At 36.6% G+C, this 20,286-nt stretch overlaps 1 protein-coding gene across 1 annotated transcript in view; it reads right to left on the bottom strand.

Annotated features, from left to right (window-relative positions):
- CSMD1 (CUB and Sushi multiple domains 1) overlaps positions 1–20,286 on the bottom strand; it is a 2,087,969-nt gene that overhangs the window by 161,975 nt on the left and 1,905,708 nt on the right. Inside the window, exons 46-49 of the mRNA XM_049902971.1 lie at positions 19,126–19,239; positions 15,597–15,785; positions 12,534–12,680; positions 10,072–10,260 (exon numbers count right to left, since the gene is read on the bottom strand). Of these exons, the coding sequence (XP_049758928.1) occupies positions 10,072–10,260; positions 12,534–12,680; positions 15,597–15,785; positions 19,126–19,239 (639 nt within the window). The remainder of the gene's footprint in view (positions 1–10,071; positions 10,261–12,533; positions 12,681–15,596; positions 15,786–19,125; positions 19,240–20,286) is intronic.

Raw genomic sequence — 20,286 nt, 5'->3', positions numbered from 1 at the left:
TAGAATGCCTAGTTTAAAGGATGCAGCAATGGTCATATACTGGTTAAGAGCCACTACTTGGAAACTCTATGGGGCAGCTCTACCCTGTCCTATAGAGTCACTGTGAGGTAGAATCAACTCAACAGTAACAGGTTTGCTTTTTTTGGTATTTTAAAAATTGCTGAGAACAATCCTGATTTTCACACTGTCAAGTGTCATATACCTAATCTTCGAGTCCTGTGGGTTACGCCATGCTCAGACAGGCTCTGGTTTCTAGAAGGCACTCATGCAATACTGTTATTATTATTTTTAAAATTTGAAGGCAACATCATCCATCACTTAGTTTCAAGCCGTGCTTCTTCTCAACCACAATGTATGTTAGAAATCTTATTAAAGAAGGCAATTGGTGAAATTGTCGAGCCTCATTCATTTATTTGCAAATAAATACAGATGACAATTATGGTCCAGGCATGGTATAAAATGCATGGGATTCAAGGATAAGACAAAATCTCTGCCTTTAACAAGCACATAGTATAGTGCTGTGATTGTTGACATGTGTCCCCTAGAGGGCCTGCACAAAATTCACTTGGCGTGCCTGTAAAATTGCAGATTCCAGATATCCCAAGACCTGCTGAATCAGAATTTTGGGGGACTGAGAGTTTACATTTGTAAAATATATTCCAGATGATTACTGTGAACTTTAAAAACTGAGAACCATTTTTCTAGGAGAAGAATTGTCAAAAGCATAAGAACACAGCAAAGAGAGAGATGTGGAAATGGATACAACAGATACCCTGGGATACCCAGTAGAAGCAGCTAACTCTCCCTGGAGACAGAGAACAGACTGCTTCAGGGAAAGGATAGCAGAAATTAAAAGATGACCAGCAATTCCACATATTGACAGAGGCAGAGAAAACATGATGTGCAAAGGTACGTGTTTGCCTTCATCTCAGAGACACAAGTGCATTGATTTACACAACTCCACGTCTTCAACACTCAGAGCAAACCACTAATTCTTCCTGAGACGGTCTTTGCTAAAACGCTCCATCCTGTCTGTCATATCCTAAGACTCTCAAGTGCTTATCAAACACTGTTTTGGAACTGTTTACTTCTCTTCGACTTATCAGCTATCACTGCATCAAAGCTTCTAGAAAGTCATTTGCTTCAATAACCTGAACTCATTCCTCTGTGCCACTCAGGATTTCCCACTGCACACACATCCATGTGAGTTTGCTAGTCCATTTTTACTCCAGCGTAGCAGTTCTTTTCTGCCAGGGACTGACATTTTCAAACTGTCAATTTCACAGGTATGGCGTGGCGCTGTGCTCCTTTAATAAAAGACCATAACCTATTCTTCAATGTCAGTCAGTACCTTAAACTGCACACAGGGCATTTTACTATCTTCACTCCTCTTTGCCTTTTATTGATTTAGGGACCTTCGTTTTCAAAGTGCCTCATGCTGAAATGGTAAGTTCCATACCGACTCCCCACTCCAGCCCACCATACCCCTCCCCTTCCCTTGTGGTACTCCACAAGTGGAAGGAAAGAAAACTTTCCTTTGTTTGCTTTCTGGAATATTTTAAGTACTCAGTGCCAGGCTCGTTTCTCAATGTTAAGCACATGAATCTAAATCACAGGGGTATTTTCTAAAGCAAGATGAACAGTCGATCATGACTCTTTTTTTCCTATGAAAAATATTGTTTGTATATTTTATACAGTTCCTTGCCCATAAATGTCAGTGGCTTCACATCACTACTGTTTTTAGACAAAATTCTTCTTTACTTACATTTCAGAGTCCCTGGGTGGCGCAAATAGTTAAGTGCTCGACTACTAGCCCAAAGGTTGGTGGTTTGAACACACCCAGAGGCACTTTGGAAACAGACCTGGTGATCTGCTTCTAAAAGATCCAAACCAAAAACAAACAAACAAACCCGTTGCCAAGGAGTTGATTCCAACTCATAGCAACCCTGTAGGACAGAGTAGAACTGCCCCATAGAGTTTCCAAGGAGCACCTGGTGGATTCGAACTGCTGACCTTCTGGTTAGCAGCTATAACTCTTAACCACTATGCCAACAGGGTTTCCTTCACAGCCTTGAAAATCCTATGGAGCAGTTCTACTCTGCACACATGGGGTCGCCATGAGTCGGAATCAACTGGACATCAACCAAAACAACAACGAAAACATGCATTGCAGTCCCCTAGTACTTATATCATTAAACATGTTTCAGACAGAACGAGAAGGTTTGTGAAACCCAGTCTGTGGTAAGCATGGACAGGGAAAAGGTATGATGTAATTTAACGAATAAGCATGCTGGATTTTAGCACGTAGTAGAGAAAATTATCCCTCTTGGTAACTGCTTGCAGTATTATTTGCGAACTGTAGACAATAACCAATAAGAAAAAAGAAAAAAACTCCAAACCAAACCAAACCCGTTTCCATCGAGTCCAACTCATAGCAACCCTATAGGACAGAGTAGAACTGCCCCATAGAGTTTCCGAGGAGCACCTGATGGATTCGAACTGCTGACCGCCACCAGGCTTTCCAATTACAGCAGAGTGTAACTCTGCACTGTGTTCTAATCCTGATATATGATTAGATCAGGGATTGGCAAGTTATGACCCAAGGGCCTAAGCCAGCCTGCAGCCTGTTTTTGTACAGCCTGCAGGCTAAAAATGGCTTTTACATTTTTAAAGGATTCTGAAAAATTTAAGAGTATGTGACAGAGACTGTCTGTGACCCATAAAGGCTAAAACATTTACTACCTGGCCCTTACAGAAAACGTCCATTCCTGAGTTAGATTATGAAAGGGAAATAAGAGAAATCAGTATGCTCAGATGTGATCCCTATTTGAAAATCGGTGTGCCCTGATAGATCAGCCCTGAGGAATAAGTTTAGTTCTCTGAAGGTTGTTCCATGGTCAGTGGCTAAAACAACAAAAGCATTTATCTGACCACAGCTGAGAGTGAAATCCCAGCATCAGCTATTCAAAAAAAAAAAAAAAAAAAGAAAAAAAAGGCTTATTTTGGTCTCTATTTCTTAAATATTGTTGGGTTTAACCAGACATTTGAAAAGCTTCTGCTTGAAAGTAAGCAACAGGTATTTACTGAAAACATTCATTGATACAAAAGCGTTTGTATTGCATAAGAACTCCTTCTGTACCGGGTGCCTACTAGTATCTGGCACTATAGCAAAACTTCATGTCAACTTTTTAAGTCAATCCTTCAAACAGACAGGTGGATGAGGATTTCTGTCCTCATGCACAGATGTGGAAACTAAGCCTCAGTGAGGCCAAGTTGCTTGTCTGGGGTCACACAGTAAATACGGGGGATGAGAAGGATTCATGGCTAATGTGCAAGAGTCTGAGCCGTCTCCAAGGCCCGGCCACTCTTAAACTCCATGAATAGTTAGGCTTGAGAAGTAAGGAAACCACAGTTTACAATACGCTTAATGGAATGTGGAAAGTTTTGGTTTATGGACTGTGTGGAATCAAGTCCCAATAAATTAGAATAGGGGTGACATAATAACTGTAACTATATATATATGTGTGTGTGTAATTTAAAACTTTAAAAACATTATATTAAAATTCTACAAGTGTTGCATTATTTTCACAGTGACGCATGGAAGAACGATAATTTCCTAAAAGCAAGTAAATATGCTTATTAAAAATTAAGAGTAACATTTGCTTATATATTTTTAAGCAAGGATTTTAAGATTTATAAAATATCTCAATTAATTTTGAGAGCACAAAACATATTCTCCTAACTTTTAACAATGATACTATTGTTTAAAATTTAAAAAAAGGGGGGGGCGGGGAGAAAAACAGTTTCCTTTGAAAGCTATCTTCTTTGGGAGGAGATACAATGTTTAGACCGAATATTTGCATCCATGGTGTAATGGAAACAACTTCGAATTTGGAATCTGAAAGATTTAGGTTCAAATCCCATCTTAGATGTTTACTCGTTTTGTTTCCTTGGGTAATGCCGTCTTGGAGCACTAGTATCTACGAGGATTAAATGAGACGACATAGACAAAATACCTAGCTCAGCCTCCGGCACACAGTAAACTCAAAAAGAATCACTTCTCTCCTCCATCATGCCTACTGTTCCAGGACACATCCCTTACCATGTTATTTTAGGGCAGTGTAGTGTACAGTATAGGTATCTATGTCTGCAGATCTTAAAGGTCTCATTTAAAAACAGGTGCTTAACCATGTAATTTGTGAGAAAGGTGACTTTTCCTTCTTTTTATTGTCTGCAAAATGCCAGCAAAGCATAAATAAACAATAGACAAAGTAAACTCCAAGCAAAAGTTAGAACTTATAAAAGTCACCGAGAAGAATAGGCTCAGAATAAATAGCTGCTTGGAATTGCTCTCCCTTTAACATGGGGATCTTGAGAGGGCTGCGCTGTGATGCGCCAGTTGAGCTGGCTCTTTGAGATAATACAGAAAATTTCAGTTCTAATTCTGGTTTCTCCTCAAGATGATTGAGATCAGTGTATTGATAATGAAAACAGCTGCTTGGCGGAGCATCTTGCTTTAAGGCAGGAAATGAAGCCTGAAGAACAGAAGATATGCCTGGCTTTATACAGTAGGATAAAAGCAAAAAGGTCAACCAAAGAGAGGAAAACAATCTGCAGCTCTCTGAAACCAAATAAAATTCATTTTGACTGCTACAGTTTCTCACTTGCAGATGAGAAGCTATGAACCTTTCTATTTGTTTAATTCTGTCGAGAATTTTCCAAATGCTAATTCTAAGCCATCATGATACCTTGCACAAAGCATTGTTCCGGGAGAGGGTTGTTCTGAGTTGTAACTTTGGCTCTGCCACCTGTGAACCACACGATCTCAGGTAAGCCGGAAGCAGATGTCTCACAAACCCCCTTCCAGATCTAATGAGCATAAATATAATGATATCTAGCCTTAACATAGCATTTTAGTGTTTACTCTTAATTATTTCATTAACCATCTCGACAGTTCTAAGAGCTAGATCTCAGAGTTTCCAGTTTGCAGGGAACAGGTTTAGGGGGAAAATGGCACACTGAAGCTGAGGTAACTATTAATTGAGAAATCCGAATAACTTCTCTCTCAAAATCCTATGCTTCTAAGACAACACTGGCAATAGCCAATAAAAGTAAAACAGAAAAATCAGATTCTAGCAAAAGAGTATCTTTACAGGAAAAAAAATATCATAATCTCAAATATGTGTCTTTGAAAGGCATAGACTTATTTATTAATTCATTCAAAATATTTACCACCTGGCTATAAGTGACAGTGTGTGTTGCTGGGCGCTCTGGAGAGTGAAGCAATGCAGGCCTGGTTTGCATGATCAAGAAGCTCGTGGCCTTAGAGAAAATTAGCTTATTGCTCCGTGTTTTGATCTTGCTCATTTATTAGAAGGCAAGTGTTGCATTTCAGTAAACATTTCAAAATATCATTCTAGACATTTTTCTAAAAAGAAAAGCCAACATCATAATGCAGTTAGAAAATGTATAAGCTGTATTTATTCTTCTGTAAGAAAAATAAAAAACAAATGCCATGTCAATAATTGAAATAAATTATAATATCAATTTGCGGTGGATAGCTGAAATAGTAAACACATCAGCACAGATTTTAGGTCTCCAAAACCACAAAAAGACATTTATCTTTTTATTTAATTTTCTTTTTCAGTTCTCAAGTCCCCTATTTCCAAATGAAAACAATTTAAATCACTCTGATAACCTCTGAGTTGGTTGGACATCTGACATATTTCAACACTTGCATCAGTAATTAAACAACAGATTATTGTAAAGAATTTTTTATGATTGACTCAGGATTTATAGCTGCTTTTGACCGAATGTAGCATGCTGCCAGGGAATCTCAGGTATTTGTTTTGTGGGAGAGTCATCTAATTTGAAATATATTGCACCATATACTATTTTTTTTTAATATTTCAATTTCGTTCATTCTATTTGGTATTTATAGAACTTAAAAAGTCAGGTCTCTGATGAAAGAAAAATAATGACACAGTTATTATCTTAAACTAATTTTAACAACTGTCTCTATACTGATAATTTATATTTGGTAAAATGTCTCCATTCTATGAAGAACAAAAAGAACAGAATAATTAATACTGAACAAACGAAGCCTCCCTGTAATTATCACATAACTATGACAATTCCACACTTAAATTTTATATTATATACAATTAAATAGATTTTAATGACTCTTTAGGCTTTTTTTTTTTTTTTAATTAAAATGACTTTTGTGGTATAAATTGACCATGTATGTTACATGTTCTTGTTGTTACGTGTTGTGACAGAGTAGAACTGCCCCACAGAGTTTTCTAGGCTGTACTCTTACTGAAGCAGGTTGTCGGCTCTTTTCCTGCAAGGTTGCTGGGTGGGTTCAAACCCCCAATCTTCTGGTTAGCAGTCGAGTGCTTAACTGTTACATCACCAGGGCTACTCATGTGTTAACAGAGGCTGAGTCTCTTTAAATTTCTATAATTATTTCTCAATGGCCTCATCTATTCAGGTGATCTTTTTTACTATTTAATTTAAGATTCAATTTTATTAAAAAAAAAGATATAGACTTATTTATTCATACCACAAACTGATTAAAAAAAACCCTACTCTCTACTATTTTTTTCACTTTAATATAACATTAAAACCACATAGGATGAAGATATTTTGTATATGATTATAGTTAAAATGCTATTTGACACAAAATGTAAATATCTAAGAGAAGGTTAAAGGAACTGCCATAGTGAAGGAATATAAGCAACTAAGATACAGATTACTTCCAGAATTAGTATCTGTAAATTTTGTTTTAAGTGGAATTTCTTTTGACAAGAAACAGCTTGATCAAAACACTGAAAGGCAAGGAGAAAGGCTGAATCCAGGCCACTATTTTTATGATAATAAGTCACTTAACTTTTGTGTATCTAATATTCAAAATACATAAAATAAGTGAGTTAGAGCACATTATTTTTAAGGTGCCTGTGGTGAAGTTGCCCCCCGAAAGGTCAGCAGTTCAAATCCACCAGGAGCTCCCTGGAGACCCCACGGGGCAGCTCTCGCTCCTGTAGGGTGACCGCGAGTCGAATCCACTCGACAGCGGTGGGTATGGGAGGTGAAATTAGTTTCTTTATATGGCTTTTTGCCTTGGTTCTTTGACAAAACAGCTTGAGAGGTTTTCCCCTTAAGCCCTGAAGAGTTACCTTTGCCCAAGTTTCTACCCCAGAGGGTTTAATACTTTTACCCAAGTTGACTGGAATTTCCTGGATAAGTTGTAAACAAGTTGAAGACTTCACATTGTTTGTCTGGTCCTGGGTTGCAGCCTGCCCTGTGACTGGTCTTTTTTATACACCTTGCAGGGACTGTCAATATACTTATACAAATAAAGTGACTATGGCCTACTTGCAAATGAAGTGGTTGTGGCCTACCAACAGGGGATTGGTCAGTTTCTGGCCCTGGTGGGAGAGCCATGCCTTGATATTGACCAGGAGTTTGTTTATATATGCAGCCAACCCCACAGAGGTTTGCAGACAGAAAGACAAGAAGGAAGAAAGAAGCAGGAAGGAGAAAAGGCAAGAGGAGAGAAGAAGCAGAGAGGAGGTGAGGAATCTCCAAACAAGCTGTAACATGGGTGAAGGGCTGTAACATTGAAGACAGAGAGGCCCAGAGGGGGCCTTGAGGTAGTGAGGACAGGAACCTGCTGTTAGGAATACAGCTAAGGGGTTGAACAAAACTACTACACTGCCTATGAGCTGTCCCAGTTAGCAATGGAGAGGCCAATGGCAGGGAGGCTAAAGGCAGAGAAGCCTGTACAGCTGAGAGGGGGCATGCACAGCTAAAAGGAAGCCTGTAGTGAGGGGGCCGAGAGGGTCCTGTCCTGAGGGGGCTGAGAGGACACCTGAATGGCTGAGAGGGCGCGTGCATAGCAAAGAGGCGGCTGCTCGCTTGCACAGCCTAGAGGAGCCGAGAGAGCTGTCCTGCACTGGAGAGGGAGGGATGTGCTCTCCACTTCCCTGGTGCCTTCCAGACTGTGTTTACATGCTCTCTGATCCTGATGCCGAGTGGTGCCTGTTACTTTCTTAATAAACCACTTAACAGTAAATATGGTTTGCAACTTCTGTGTGGTCATTGCAACAGAAAATTAAACCCAAAAAAGAAGTAGAGAACGCCATGGGAGACACAGCTGGTGCCAGATCCACCTCACAGGAATCAGCTTTGCGCTGATCTTGGTTCTTACCCCTAAGGAGTCTAGACAAGTTCTGACACTACTACTACTTTTCACAGTCCTTCTAGTTTTGAAGATCACAATTTATGAAGAACAAGGTATATTAACTCCCCAGTTATTGTAAGGGTTAACATAATGTGTAGAAAACTGCAGGTCTGTTTTAGGAAGATAGTAATTCTGGTATATTTTATAGTTCGAGAACAAAATCATATAGGTCCTTTATCTCCAAGGAGAAATCTGAAAGAAGGTATCCTAGTTTTCTATCTAAAACCTGTTGTATGTTTCTAATATCTCACACCCCACAATGGCATTGCTTCTCAGCTACCTTCAAAGTAAAGAGGAGATACAGGGGTCTTGTCCACTCAAATTCCTCAGCCAGAGCTAGGAAGATTTAAGAAGGATCTGGCTTTTAGTGCACCATTTCTATTTCTGAGTCATTTATTCAGCATTCAATAGTTCTATTGGGGGAGGAGGTGGAGAGAGGGAGGTCAAAACTTATCAACAAACTATATTCCTGGCATCCTTCTATTCAGCAGCCAAGAAAATAAACAACGCATTCCACTGGGCAAATCCACAAAATATCTCTTTAAAGTGTTGAAAAGCAAAGATGTCACCTTGAAAGCTAAGGTGCCCCTGACCCAAGCCCTGGTATTCTCAATTGCCTTATACATATGCAAAAGCTGAATAATGAATAAGGAAGGCCAAAGAAGAATTGATGCTTTGAATTACAGTGTTGGTGAAGAATATACCCTGGATTGCCAGAAGAACGAACAAATCTGTCTTGGAAGAAGTACAGGCTGAATGTTATTTAGAAGCAAGGATGGTGAGACTTTGTCTTACATACTTTGGTAATGTTATCAGAAGGGACCAGTTCCTGGAGAAGGACAACATGCTTGGTAAAGCAGAGGGTCAGCAAAAAAGGGGAAGACCCTCAAAGAAATGATTGACACAGTGGCTGCAACAATGGGCTGAAACAGCAGCAATTGTAAGGCTGGCACAGGACTGGGCAGTGTTTCCTTGTGTTGTGCACAGGGTCATCATGAGTTGGAATTGATTTGATGGCACTTAGTAACAATGATAACAAGAACAACAAGCATTTGATTAACGTCTCATGGTTTGAGAGACATATAATAAGTGTAATAAGTATCTGTTACTGTCCAATAGAGCAATACCAGAAAATCTAACACCTAATTAGAAAAAGGAAAAAAAAAAAAGGAAGGCAATATGAAGTTCCACTCATAAAGTATAATCAGGTTTCCAAGATCAATATATTATGAACATATATCTGGATCAGACAAAACTATGAAAATTTCATGACTTCAAAGTCTTCATTTAAAAACGCCTTACTTGAAAACCTGGCTTTTATGCATGTAATAGATAAAATGCAAAATAAGGCATGAAATATTGAAATTAACTTTATCAAACTCTAGATTTCAACGACCAAAAGAAAATCAAATATAGAACATATGCCTCAAAGAGTAGGTTTTTAAAGTAAAATAAGGAAAATGGGTTTCTCAGTAATTGATTTTTTTTAATTAATACAAGTGTCCGGAAGAATTATTTTTGAATCTGAGTCTGATGACACATTTTGAACTTCAAAATGAAGTACAAGTGAGTACTAGAAAACTACCCAGCATCCGGCCAATGTTCAGTCGTCCTCTAGATTCAGGCTGTAAAGCTAAATCAAGTCTCATGTAAATGTTAGAATTTTTTGCCTGGTCTGTGGAGGCTTAATTCCACTTTTATATACCAATATTCACATTTTTTTTAACCTTTTATTCATAGTCACTGCTTGCCTAATCTTAAGAGTGTGATTAAAAAGAAGAATAATAAATTTAACTGAAGGTTGGGCATGAGAGCACATTTCTTACCCTGGCAGAGTGGAGTGAGGGAATCCCACTGATACGTGCCAGCTGGGCTCCGCGTACACGTTGCGTTGCTGCGGCCGATCATTCTGTAGCCAGGTTTGCAGAAATAATGCACTTTACTTCCGACTGTTCCTGCAGTCCTATTTACAACACCACCATTCTTCAGGGTGTGAGTCAAACTGCAGTAAGGAGCTAAGGGCATAAAGCACAAAAGTGAATGCATGAATACATAAATAAGTAAATGTTGACATTTCCCTTGCTAAGATGAATATAAATCAACCATATTTGTTTAAATAGTCAGAAATGAGCACCGATACTTAAATTTCCTCTATAAAGCACCCCAAGAAATCTAGTTCCAAGAGTCCAGTCTCTTCTTATTTTGTATAACTGTGAATATCTGCAGCAGTTAATCAATTTGAAGGTAGAATTCTAACTAGAATTCTGTAAAGTAATATGTAGTTGGATTATACTACATTCCCCACCCATCCCTTCAAGGCTGGTCACCCACTTAAATAAACTCATCAGTTGCCAGAACAAAAAATGATGAGGCATTTCTCTAGGCATCATATTTAAAACAAAATAGTCTCAACATTAAAAGTATCATTAAAGTAGAGAAAATAGGAGAGTATAACATTCCTGTAATCAAGGCCATTGACTTTTTTGTGTTGTTAAGTAGGCCTTTTGAATTGTAAAATAATGTAGACTTTAAACTTCTTTTAAGATACAGGATTTGAAAAAAAAATCATCAAAGAAAATGTACTACTTCAGGTCAATAAAAATCTTACAATAGATTTAATCAGCCCCATTGTAAAGAAACTTTTTAAAATTAGAGACAGATGTTTGTTAAAATGACACAGTCTTACCTACGCAGAATATAAAATTGTGATGGCTAAAAGGTTCTGCATCTCATTTATACGTGTAAAGAAAGAAACTCATTTTATCCTGTAAAACTAGCTTCATTACAGCATAAAATCCTATGAATTCTCTTAAGATGAATTAAAACAATATAAAAAAGTTGTAAAGTGCTGGAAACTCTTGTTTCTTTCTGAAAGAAGAGGTTTTACATGTACTGCCTCCCCATGGGGGTTCCATATATAACGCACACACAAACAGGTCTGAATGCTTAATGTTGAACCCTTTCTTAGAAATTAATTCACAAGAAGCTTTTTGAAGGGCTCATATCATCGCATTAAACCCAGTGCCGTCGAGTCAAAGCCGGAAGAAACTCTACGAGGCTTGCCTCGGTTGTTAACCAGGGTCCTAAGAGAAGCATCCTCACAGAATATTCTCATCCATGGACCTCTGAAGCACTATTTCATTTTTATTTTTTAAAATGGGGTGATCCCATTAAGTTAAAAAGTTAAGTGACAAACTCCTAATTCCCTGTCCCACTCGCCATGCCGTTTTCCAACATCCATTGTTCTAGACCAAATTTTGCAACGTTGAAATGTTTGGAGTATCATCAGGCACCTGACTACTAACTTCCCAGAATCACTGTGCAAATAATAATAGAAAATGAAAAATAGGGAGACTGAGCTGATTAAAAACCTTTCTCTGAAGGCAAATATAACTGAAAATATAAGATAATTAAAACCTTTAAATACTTGGGAAGGAGTATTTAGATGCCACCCTTTGGTTGTATGTCATGGTTAGTCATTGCTAATGAACTCCTAGCAGAGGTCACTGGACTTTCAGTACAATATTTTAAAAGATCGAATATCTCTGAAAGTCTTCCTTTCTTTACTCTTCTGATACAATTTAATAAAGCATTTTCCTTTTTAAGGAGAAGGAACATGTCATTTAAAATAAAAAATCATAGGTCCCAAAATTGAAGCATACTCATACCACTAGGTTACCAAATAATTTGCCCAGATAAATCATGAGGAGTTATGATTGCCATGATTTCTCCAGAACTGCTCATTTTTCTCTTTGGAAATAAATTCAAATAAGTCTCAAAGTCTGTTAGTTACTGATTTTTCTTTAGACGGATCTGATGAATACACATCCAATCATTATGATAAAACTCTTCTTAACTCATTCTAACGGAAGCGGTTTATACGTGTGTGTATATGAAGATAGATATACGGATAGATCGATGAAATGTCTTAATATTTATAGTAAGAGGTTATTGTTGCATAAAATTAATAATATGACTAACTCTTCCTGTTCCCTTAACTTTTAAAAACATTTTAAAATTAATTTTGATTATATTATCTTTCAGTAAATATCTTTGCTTTCCATAGTATGCAATTTATTGGTTTACAATTTTAACAATGCACTTTAAAAATATTAATTAACATATACTTTATTTTTCCTAATGTAGTTTACGTATATCACTCAACTTCTCACATAGCATTTTCGCTATAATTATTAATTTTCAGAAATTAGGTTTATATTATAAATATCTTTCACAGATCCTCTTATTAAATGCACTCTTGTATTTAAGCTGAACTTCACTTACTAACCTGCGTAACGAATCTTGAATCCCTTTTTACTGGTTGCATGATCAGTGGACCAGCGGAGATATAACTGATTACTCTTGCTTGTAAAATTTGATTGTTCAGTATGGTTCCCGCTTAAGACGACTAACAGAGGACTTTGCCCAGAAGAACCTAAATGAACGAAAAACATAAAAGTATGCATACGACTTAGCATCTATGAAATACAAGCAATACTAACAGATTTTGATTAAACTGGAGTCTTAATGAACAATACTCAGCTATTTAGGTCCAAAGTGGACAAAGAATTCCAAATGATACAGCAATAAACAACTGCTAATAAAAAGAAAACAATAGCCACAAAAACGACCTCAGGTGTACATTTACCCCCAGGATACACATTTGGAAGAGGAAAGTATGGCCCTCTTTGCCACGCCTAATAAAAATCTCATCAGGATAAGCGGCTGTATCTTTGAGAACTATACATGAATTTTTATTCACACAAAGCTATTGAAAAACTACAACCTCATTTGTTCTTTAACTACCAACCAGAATAGCTCTAACGATCTTTCCAAATAACACTAGTATATTAACTATGATCAAAGCAATGTTCGGTTTGTTCGGAGTGAAGGATGATAATAAGAAATGTTATTTTTTATCATAGGTTAAGTTTCCTGGACAATGTCCTGCAAGAAGACTCTACATTCATAATTAAAGAAGGCAGAAGTGTTTATTTGTTCATTTGATTGTTGTTTTATTTTAAAGAGATAATGTATGTTCTAACAAAATGCCACTGAGAAATTTATTAATTTGAATGAATGAGATTTTAAGATGTCATTTTTGTTGACAGAACTCAAAAGGGAAGTTTCAGGTATTTTTAAACCCACTTCTAATACCTCATCCCTTTCCATCTGATCTCTTTGACTCTAATGTAGCAATCTTTCTAAAAAGAGTATCTTTAAAAATATATTTCCAACAAGGCATGTCTAGAAAAATAGCCAGGCCATAATGGAAAGCAGCAGTTGTTATTATCAAGATGGAAAATATTAAAAAGTTTACCAGTGAACAACACAATCTTTATTTTGACATTTTGCTGAATAAACTGAGTTCCATAATGTTTAATATCCTATCGCATAAAAAAAAAGCAGGATATCCACTACTTGACTCATAGAGAGTAATATAGTTCTGGGCTAAGTTCAAAATCAATATATTCAACACCTTATCAGTGAACTCACGAGCTATAAAAGACTCTCTGCCTTACAAAAAAAAAAAAAAAAAGATGTAATGAACATGACATTTACTACAACAAAAATGTCACCACTTAAAAAAAATTATTCATTTTAAATTCTGACCTTTCATTTTATAGAAAAATCTTTGAGACCAGAACAAACCTAGTTGTAGTTTCTGACAATTTTGACCCCAACTCTTACGAGATTTTCTCTATTCTCTACTTTGCTTTTTGTTTTTAACGGTAGCGGTCTGTCCACATTTTTAGGAGATTAAGTTGCATGTAATTAGTGCATAAATTATTGACGATGATTTTGCTTACATTTCAGAGTCTCTGGGCGGCACAAATGGATGTAGAATGAAGGACCATGCATAATTTTAAAATAATTATTTAAATATATACAATTATATATAGCATATATAGGAATACATATGTGTGCCATACACACACACACAAACACACCCATTAAGGCTGATTGTTTTCCTTTTTAACTTTTTTTTTTTTATGATGCTTAATGGGCTTCAAGGACCCCTGGTGGCCCAGTGGTTAAGCACTTGACTGCTAACCAAAAGGTCAGCGGATTGAATCCACCAGCCGCTCCATGGGAGAAAGATGTGGCAGACCACTTCAGTAAAGATTCACAGCCTTGGAAACCCTACGGGGCAGTTCTACTCTGTCCTATAGGGTCACTATGAGTTGAAACTGACTGGACAGCAATGAGTTTTTTCTAATGGGCTTCAGGGTAGAATCTACCTGACCTCCTTATTGACACTGAAAGCCCAATTTTTATACTTAGCTTATGAAACACTTCTACGCATTTTAAAGATTGAGGTGGAAGTCTCCAATAATGCATGTTTGTTTTAATGTATATTAAAAAAAAAATCTAAGAGTAAAAACAATTTTCTTCTGTCCCTTATTTCTAAGTATATAAATGTGGGTTTAGTTTTCGATTTAGTAGTTCAGCTTTGGAAATATAAAAATTGATTCCTGCGGGATCAATCCAATTGGATTACTGTGATTACTATGACTTGTCAAGTCAGTAAAATGCATGCAGATTCACATAGAATCAATTACACTAATTTTTTCACTTGAATTGATACTTATCTGAAGTCAATGACAAATCAGTCAAAACATGTGAAAACCATTTTATTATTTATAATAATAATTACAGTAATTATATTTTGGGCTAATTTTCTGGACTATAAGGATGCTTCTATACAAAGAAAAATTTCACATTGACAATTCAACCACATATCACTTTTAAACAAAGCTTAGCTATGCTAAAATGTTCATTAGAATTATATAAGAAAATTATAAAATGTATTAAAAATAGAATTAACATCTATTCATTTAACTGTATTACATTTTTTTTTCTTCCAAATCGTACATTAAAGAGTCCTCTAGCATTATATCATGGAGGAATTTCTGTGAGTCATTGTTTTTACATATTTCTAGTAAAACAATCATTGAATTTGATAAAAATACCTCTAAGCCTCTTAAATTTCCTGAGTACCTTTTGAATCAATATAATACTTAGAAAAAGAGAAAAGGAACAGGTGTTTGAAATCACCTAGTCTAAATTCTCACATTAAACAATTAGAGAATAGTTAAAGTGAATTAAATACATTTTCTGAGTGTATTACTGAACATCGTAATTGTTTAAAAAGTTGAGAAAATGACAATAGTATGATAATGTTTTACGGATGACTTCATCTCTTAGAATGACAACTCACAAAGTAATTCACTCTTTGTTTTGTGGGAACATATATTCAGGTCTTTGTGCTACTAAAAACATTATCATTGTGGCTCTGTTACATTATATATAGATCACTGGTATGTAAACAAAGATGAAAGAAACTTACCATCAAATACTTCCAGGGTGTCAAACTGCTTTTCACTTTGAAACAAATCCACAAAGATGGTAATGTTATAGTTTGGCTCCACTTTAATAGTCCAAGAGCAGGTCTGAGAGTTGAAATAGTTGCCTGGATATCCCGGGCTGAGGATCACTCCCGACGCTTCCGTGCGGACTTCGTTTGCTGGGCATTGCGCTAGAGAGGAAAGTGCAGGTCACAGTTTCCTTTACAAAGTGAATCCAATCTCAGTTAGATCGTTTCTGTTCCTCTACATACCAGCCAATGAAAAGAAAAAAGCCCAAAAAACAAAAAACCTTACTGTGCTGTGATTAAGTTTGCACAGGGTGTCAAACAGTGGGATACCAACATTAAACAATAATAAGTTACATTTTAACATCACATTGTAATTTAAAAGGATATACAGTATATATACAGATAATCCCAACCAAAACACACAGAAAAAAGAACTTAGTTACAAGCATCATTTTCATCTATGACAGTGGCAAAATCAGCTTTTAAAATATAGTATATCAATTCAAAAGTGAACATGTTATTAAAATTTAAAAAAACAAAAAAGAGGAAGAAGTCAGAATTGGTATCTGTCTATGCCTTGTGCAGGGCCAGGGTCTGGAGTTGCAGGAATTCCACAGACCTGCCTTGACTTTGGAGTAGGAATCAAAGCTTTTCTTGGCTCTGATGTAAATTGAAGGCAATAATACCTACCCCTCAGGGTTACAATCAAGATGAAATATACATAAATTTGTTTCTTAAATCTAAGCACTATATGGACAGAAGGCATTATAAAGATTTGGGCATGATTTATCCACATGCCTGCCTTTTTTTCTGAGATAACGACGTTACCACAACATCTTTTTGTGGTATTACACTTGAGAGAATATTTAGCAAACCTATCTGCACCTGTACATATTTGAAGGCCTGGTTTTGTCACTGCAGCTATAGTTATTAGATAGCACTGGAACTTCAAGCCATCTGGAAACTGTATCCCACTGATTTGCAAAAATCTACCTGTGGAACCTGTGGAACTATTAGCACATTCCAGGGTTTGAGTGCCGCGCGGTGGTTATACATCAGAAGCAGCATCTTAAGCACAGCTATTTTTATTCCTTTTATTTTTAAGCTGCTGTTTTTGTTTTTTGGGTTTGTTTGTTTTTCTTTTTTTGAGAAAAGAAGACAAAATGAAAATATAAGAGAAGTTATTTGTATCATTTTTCTTACAATACTTAACAGTATTTTTTCAGACATACTTTTTTTTTTAAATGAATGTGAATATGTTTCCCCATGACCTAAGGTGTTTTTGATTCATTTTGTTTTTCTTGTTTCTTTCCTATGTGCCTATTCCTTCATGTTCATGCCTATAAACTGTTGCTAGGAGCAACACTCACTTAGAGTGGAGTTTCAAACCACTACAGGCTTGCCTACAGCTGAGCTGTTCATTTTTCTAGCAGCAATCACACATTAAAAAATACACTGCATCTCCTCAATGGACTGTTGGAAACCTCCTGCCACAGGGAAGCATCCGCTTGAGGCTCCTGTCAAAAACACATCTGAAAAAACTTGCAACCATAATACATTCATTTTGCGCTTTGAATCATCATACCTCTGTATAACACTACTCCTCTAGCTTATTTTTAAAGAAAAACAAATAAGTGTGAGGCTTAAAACCCAAAGCATATTATCTAACACATCTTGTTGGCCTTCAGCAAGAGTCAGATAGTCAAATACCAGAATTTATTAAAAATTAAGATTAATTCTTAAAGGCATGTATACCTGGGAAAGAACTGTGAAACTGGGAAAACTCTAAGCAATGGGGAAAAGCTGTCACTTGCAGCTCTTAAAATCCACGGTCATTATCATACATGCACAAAAGAAAGCTGTCACTTGTCTGCCATTTTTATGTGGCCTCCCCCTGGTGGTTTCCAGAGAGATTGTCATTATCAGAAGGTCACTGATTCTCTTTAGTGCTCATTTAAAATTTATGCTTGTAATTGTTTAAAACATGAATACCCTCTTATAGTTCTGAAAACCACTGATAGGTACCCATTGTGTATAGGATGAAACTCAACTGACACTGAGGACCTTGAACGACCTGGCCCTACCTTTTAGCCCCATTTAGTGCCATCTTCCCTTAACCAGGAAACCCTGGTGGTGCAGTGGTTAAAAGCCATGGCTGCTAACCAAAAGATCGACAGTTTGAATCCACCAGGCGCTCCTTGGAAACCCTATGGGCAGTTCTGCTCTGTCCTGTAGGGTCGCTATGAGTCAGAATCGACTGGACAGCAATGGGTTTTTTTTTTTTTTTTTCCCTTAACCACACCCTAAGAGCAAGCGATGACTTGAGCTACTTCCCTTTAGCTAGACACTCCATGGACTTCCAGTTTCCAAACCTTTGTTATTATTTCTCTTTACTCTTTAAAATGCTTCTTTTTCCTTAATATCAGAAATGCCACTTTTGTAATATCCCTCACTCAGCTTTTTTCCTAAATTAAACTAAGGTGCTAACAAGGTAGATATTTATCTGGGCACAGTACTAATTTAGAGAGACCAGTCTACTCTCAGCACTTCCCCAAACGAGGCTACAATTTTCAAAGCAGAACTTCTAAAAGTGTGGTTATGGAATTTGAAGAATTGTGACAAAAAACCAATGTAAAGATTCATTGAGAATCTACTGGGGGATTGGCCCCCACTTGAGCCTAATCGATTCAACGAAAAAAATTTAAAAAATGCATAAGGAGAGATTATAATTAAGTGCTTAGCTATCTGGTGAAAAGATATCTGAAACCCTATTTCCTTCTTAAATAATGAGATGTTTGGATAAAGGTGTTTAAAATAACTCTGCATTCAGGTTTTAAATACATTTACTCTGGAACTGAAATGGAAGAGAATTAGGTTATCCCAGGTGGTAACTGCTAGGAGTTCAGCAGGAAATGGGAACCTGGCACCAATAAAGTGGGTGTCTTGTCTCTGTAGAACACTCCCTACAAACATGTATCAGAAGCGAGGCCACCCAGTGAATGTGTGTGAGAACTGTGGTCATTTAGTTTGTGCTGATTTATTCTATTCTTGGTTTGTCATGAATTAATTTAATAAAACTAGGTCAAACTTGGAACGACAATAGGAGATGGATTAATGGGTAGAGAGAGGAATAGATGGGATGAAGGAAACATAATGGATGTTAACAGTAGAACGTAGGTGGTTGGTGGACAGGTGTTCATTGTAAAGTTTTTTCAACTGCGTCATATGTTCGCAATTTTTCATAATAACTTGTTGGGAAAAAAAAGCATAACTTCTTATTTCATGTGACTTTTTTTTGACTTATTTTCTACAAAAACCCGAGTTAGCTAAAAGAGAAACAGCAATTAGATATTTCTGTTAGTATAGTATTCTAATTGCAATGGGATCATAACATGGATACAGGTTAAATTCAGACAAGTACAGACAAAGAAATTTGGACCAATAGAGGCAACATTATTTTCCATATTGAAAAAGTATATTTTCAGTATCAAACTGTACATACCTTCACATGTTGGAAGAGAGCCTTCAAACTGCAACTGAGAACTTAGCTTGCAGATCAGTGTGTCGGTCCCTGATAAGGTATACCCAGGATGGCACTGGTACTTCACAAAATCTCCTAAAAGAGGCAACATAATATTCTTGGAAATTTTGTTTCCAGAATTTCCATAATGCACATACGGAGTATGTGAATCCATCAAATATATGACCAGACAGACCAAATATATATGACTACTAAATAATTAAGTCAATGTGTAAACCATTCCAGAAATAGTGCCTGTATTCAGTTTTAGTCTGTTTAACAAAGTAGAATCATTTTTAGTTCTCCATGTATAAAAATGTTACCTTAAACTTAAACACTATTTGTACAGAAAATATACAGCATTTCTTTCTTCTTTACCCATGTTAATTTCAGTTCTCCCATAATTACCAAAAGAAAAAAAAAGTGAAATAGATGCTTGATATTTAAGACTGTGGAACAGAATGGTTTTAAGTATCCACAGAGAGAACTAGCCCATGACCTTGGCCTAATTAGCACATTGTTTCAATTAACTAAGCCATTATAAGTATAGCAGAAATTGGGTCGTATGGTTTGACCAATGATCTGACACATGGTGTGACAACAGGAGAAAGTATTTTTAATTGGGACTAAAAAATTCTGGGTCACTATAATTATACTGCAAACACATGCCATCCATGCTTTCTTAATATGACCTGATGATGATTTAATGAATTAGATCATTAATATAAAGTGGTAAAGCAGAATTTCTAAGTAGCATCATTAAATATATTCTATCAATTGTATTCCAGTATCAACAAAAGGTCAGTGTTATACTAATCATTATTTTAGCCAAAAATGGTTAGCTTCTTCCTCAAGTGCATGAACACATTTCTCTAACTGAACACAAATATCTGCTTGAGTCTATCTCTGAAAACTTTATTCAAAAGATGAATACCTCTCCCAAAACCAAACCCATTGCTGACAAGTGGATTCCAACTCATAACAATACTGCAGGACAGAGTAAGACTGCCCCATGGGGTTTCCAAGGCTGTAAATGTTTATAGAAACAGACTGCCACATCTTTCTTACACAGAGTGGCTGGTGGGTTTGAACCACCAACCTCTGGTTAGCAGCCAAATGCTTAGCCACTGCGTCACCAGGACT

The sequence above is a fragment of the Elephas maximus genome, chromosome 12, assembly GCF_024166365.1.
Source record: "Elephas maximus indicus isolate mEleMax1 chromosome 12, mEleMax1 primary haplotype, whole genome shotgun sequence".
Lineage (NCBI taxonomy): Eukaryota > Metazoa > Chordata > Mammalia > Proboscidea > Elephantidae > Elephas > Elephas maximus.
The sequence above is the reverse complement of the archived record's forward strand: the minus strand, read 5'-3'. Positions and strand labels throughout refer to the sequence as shown.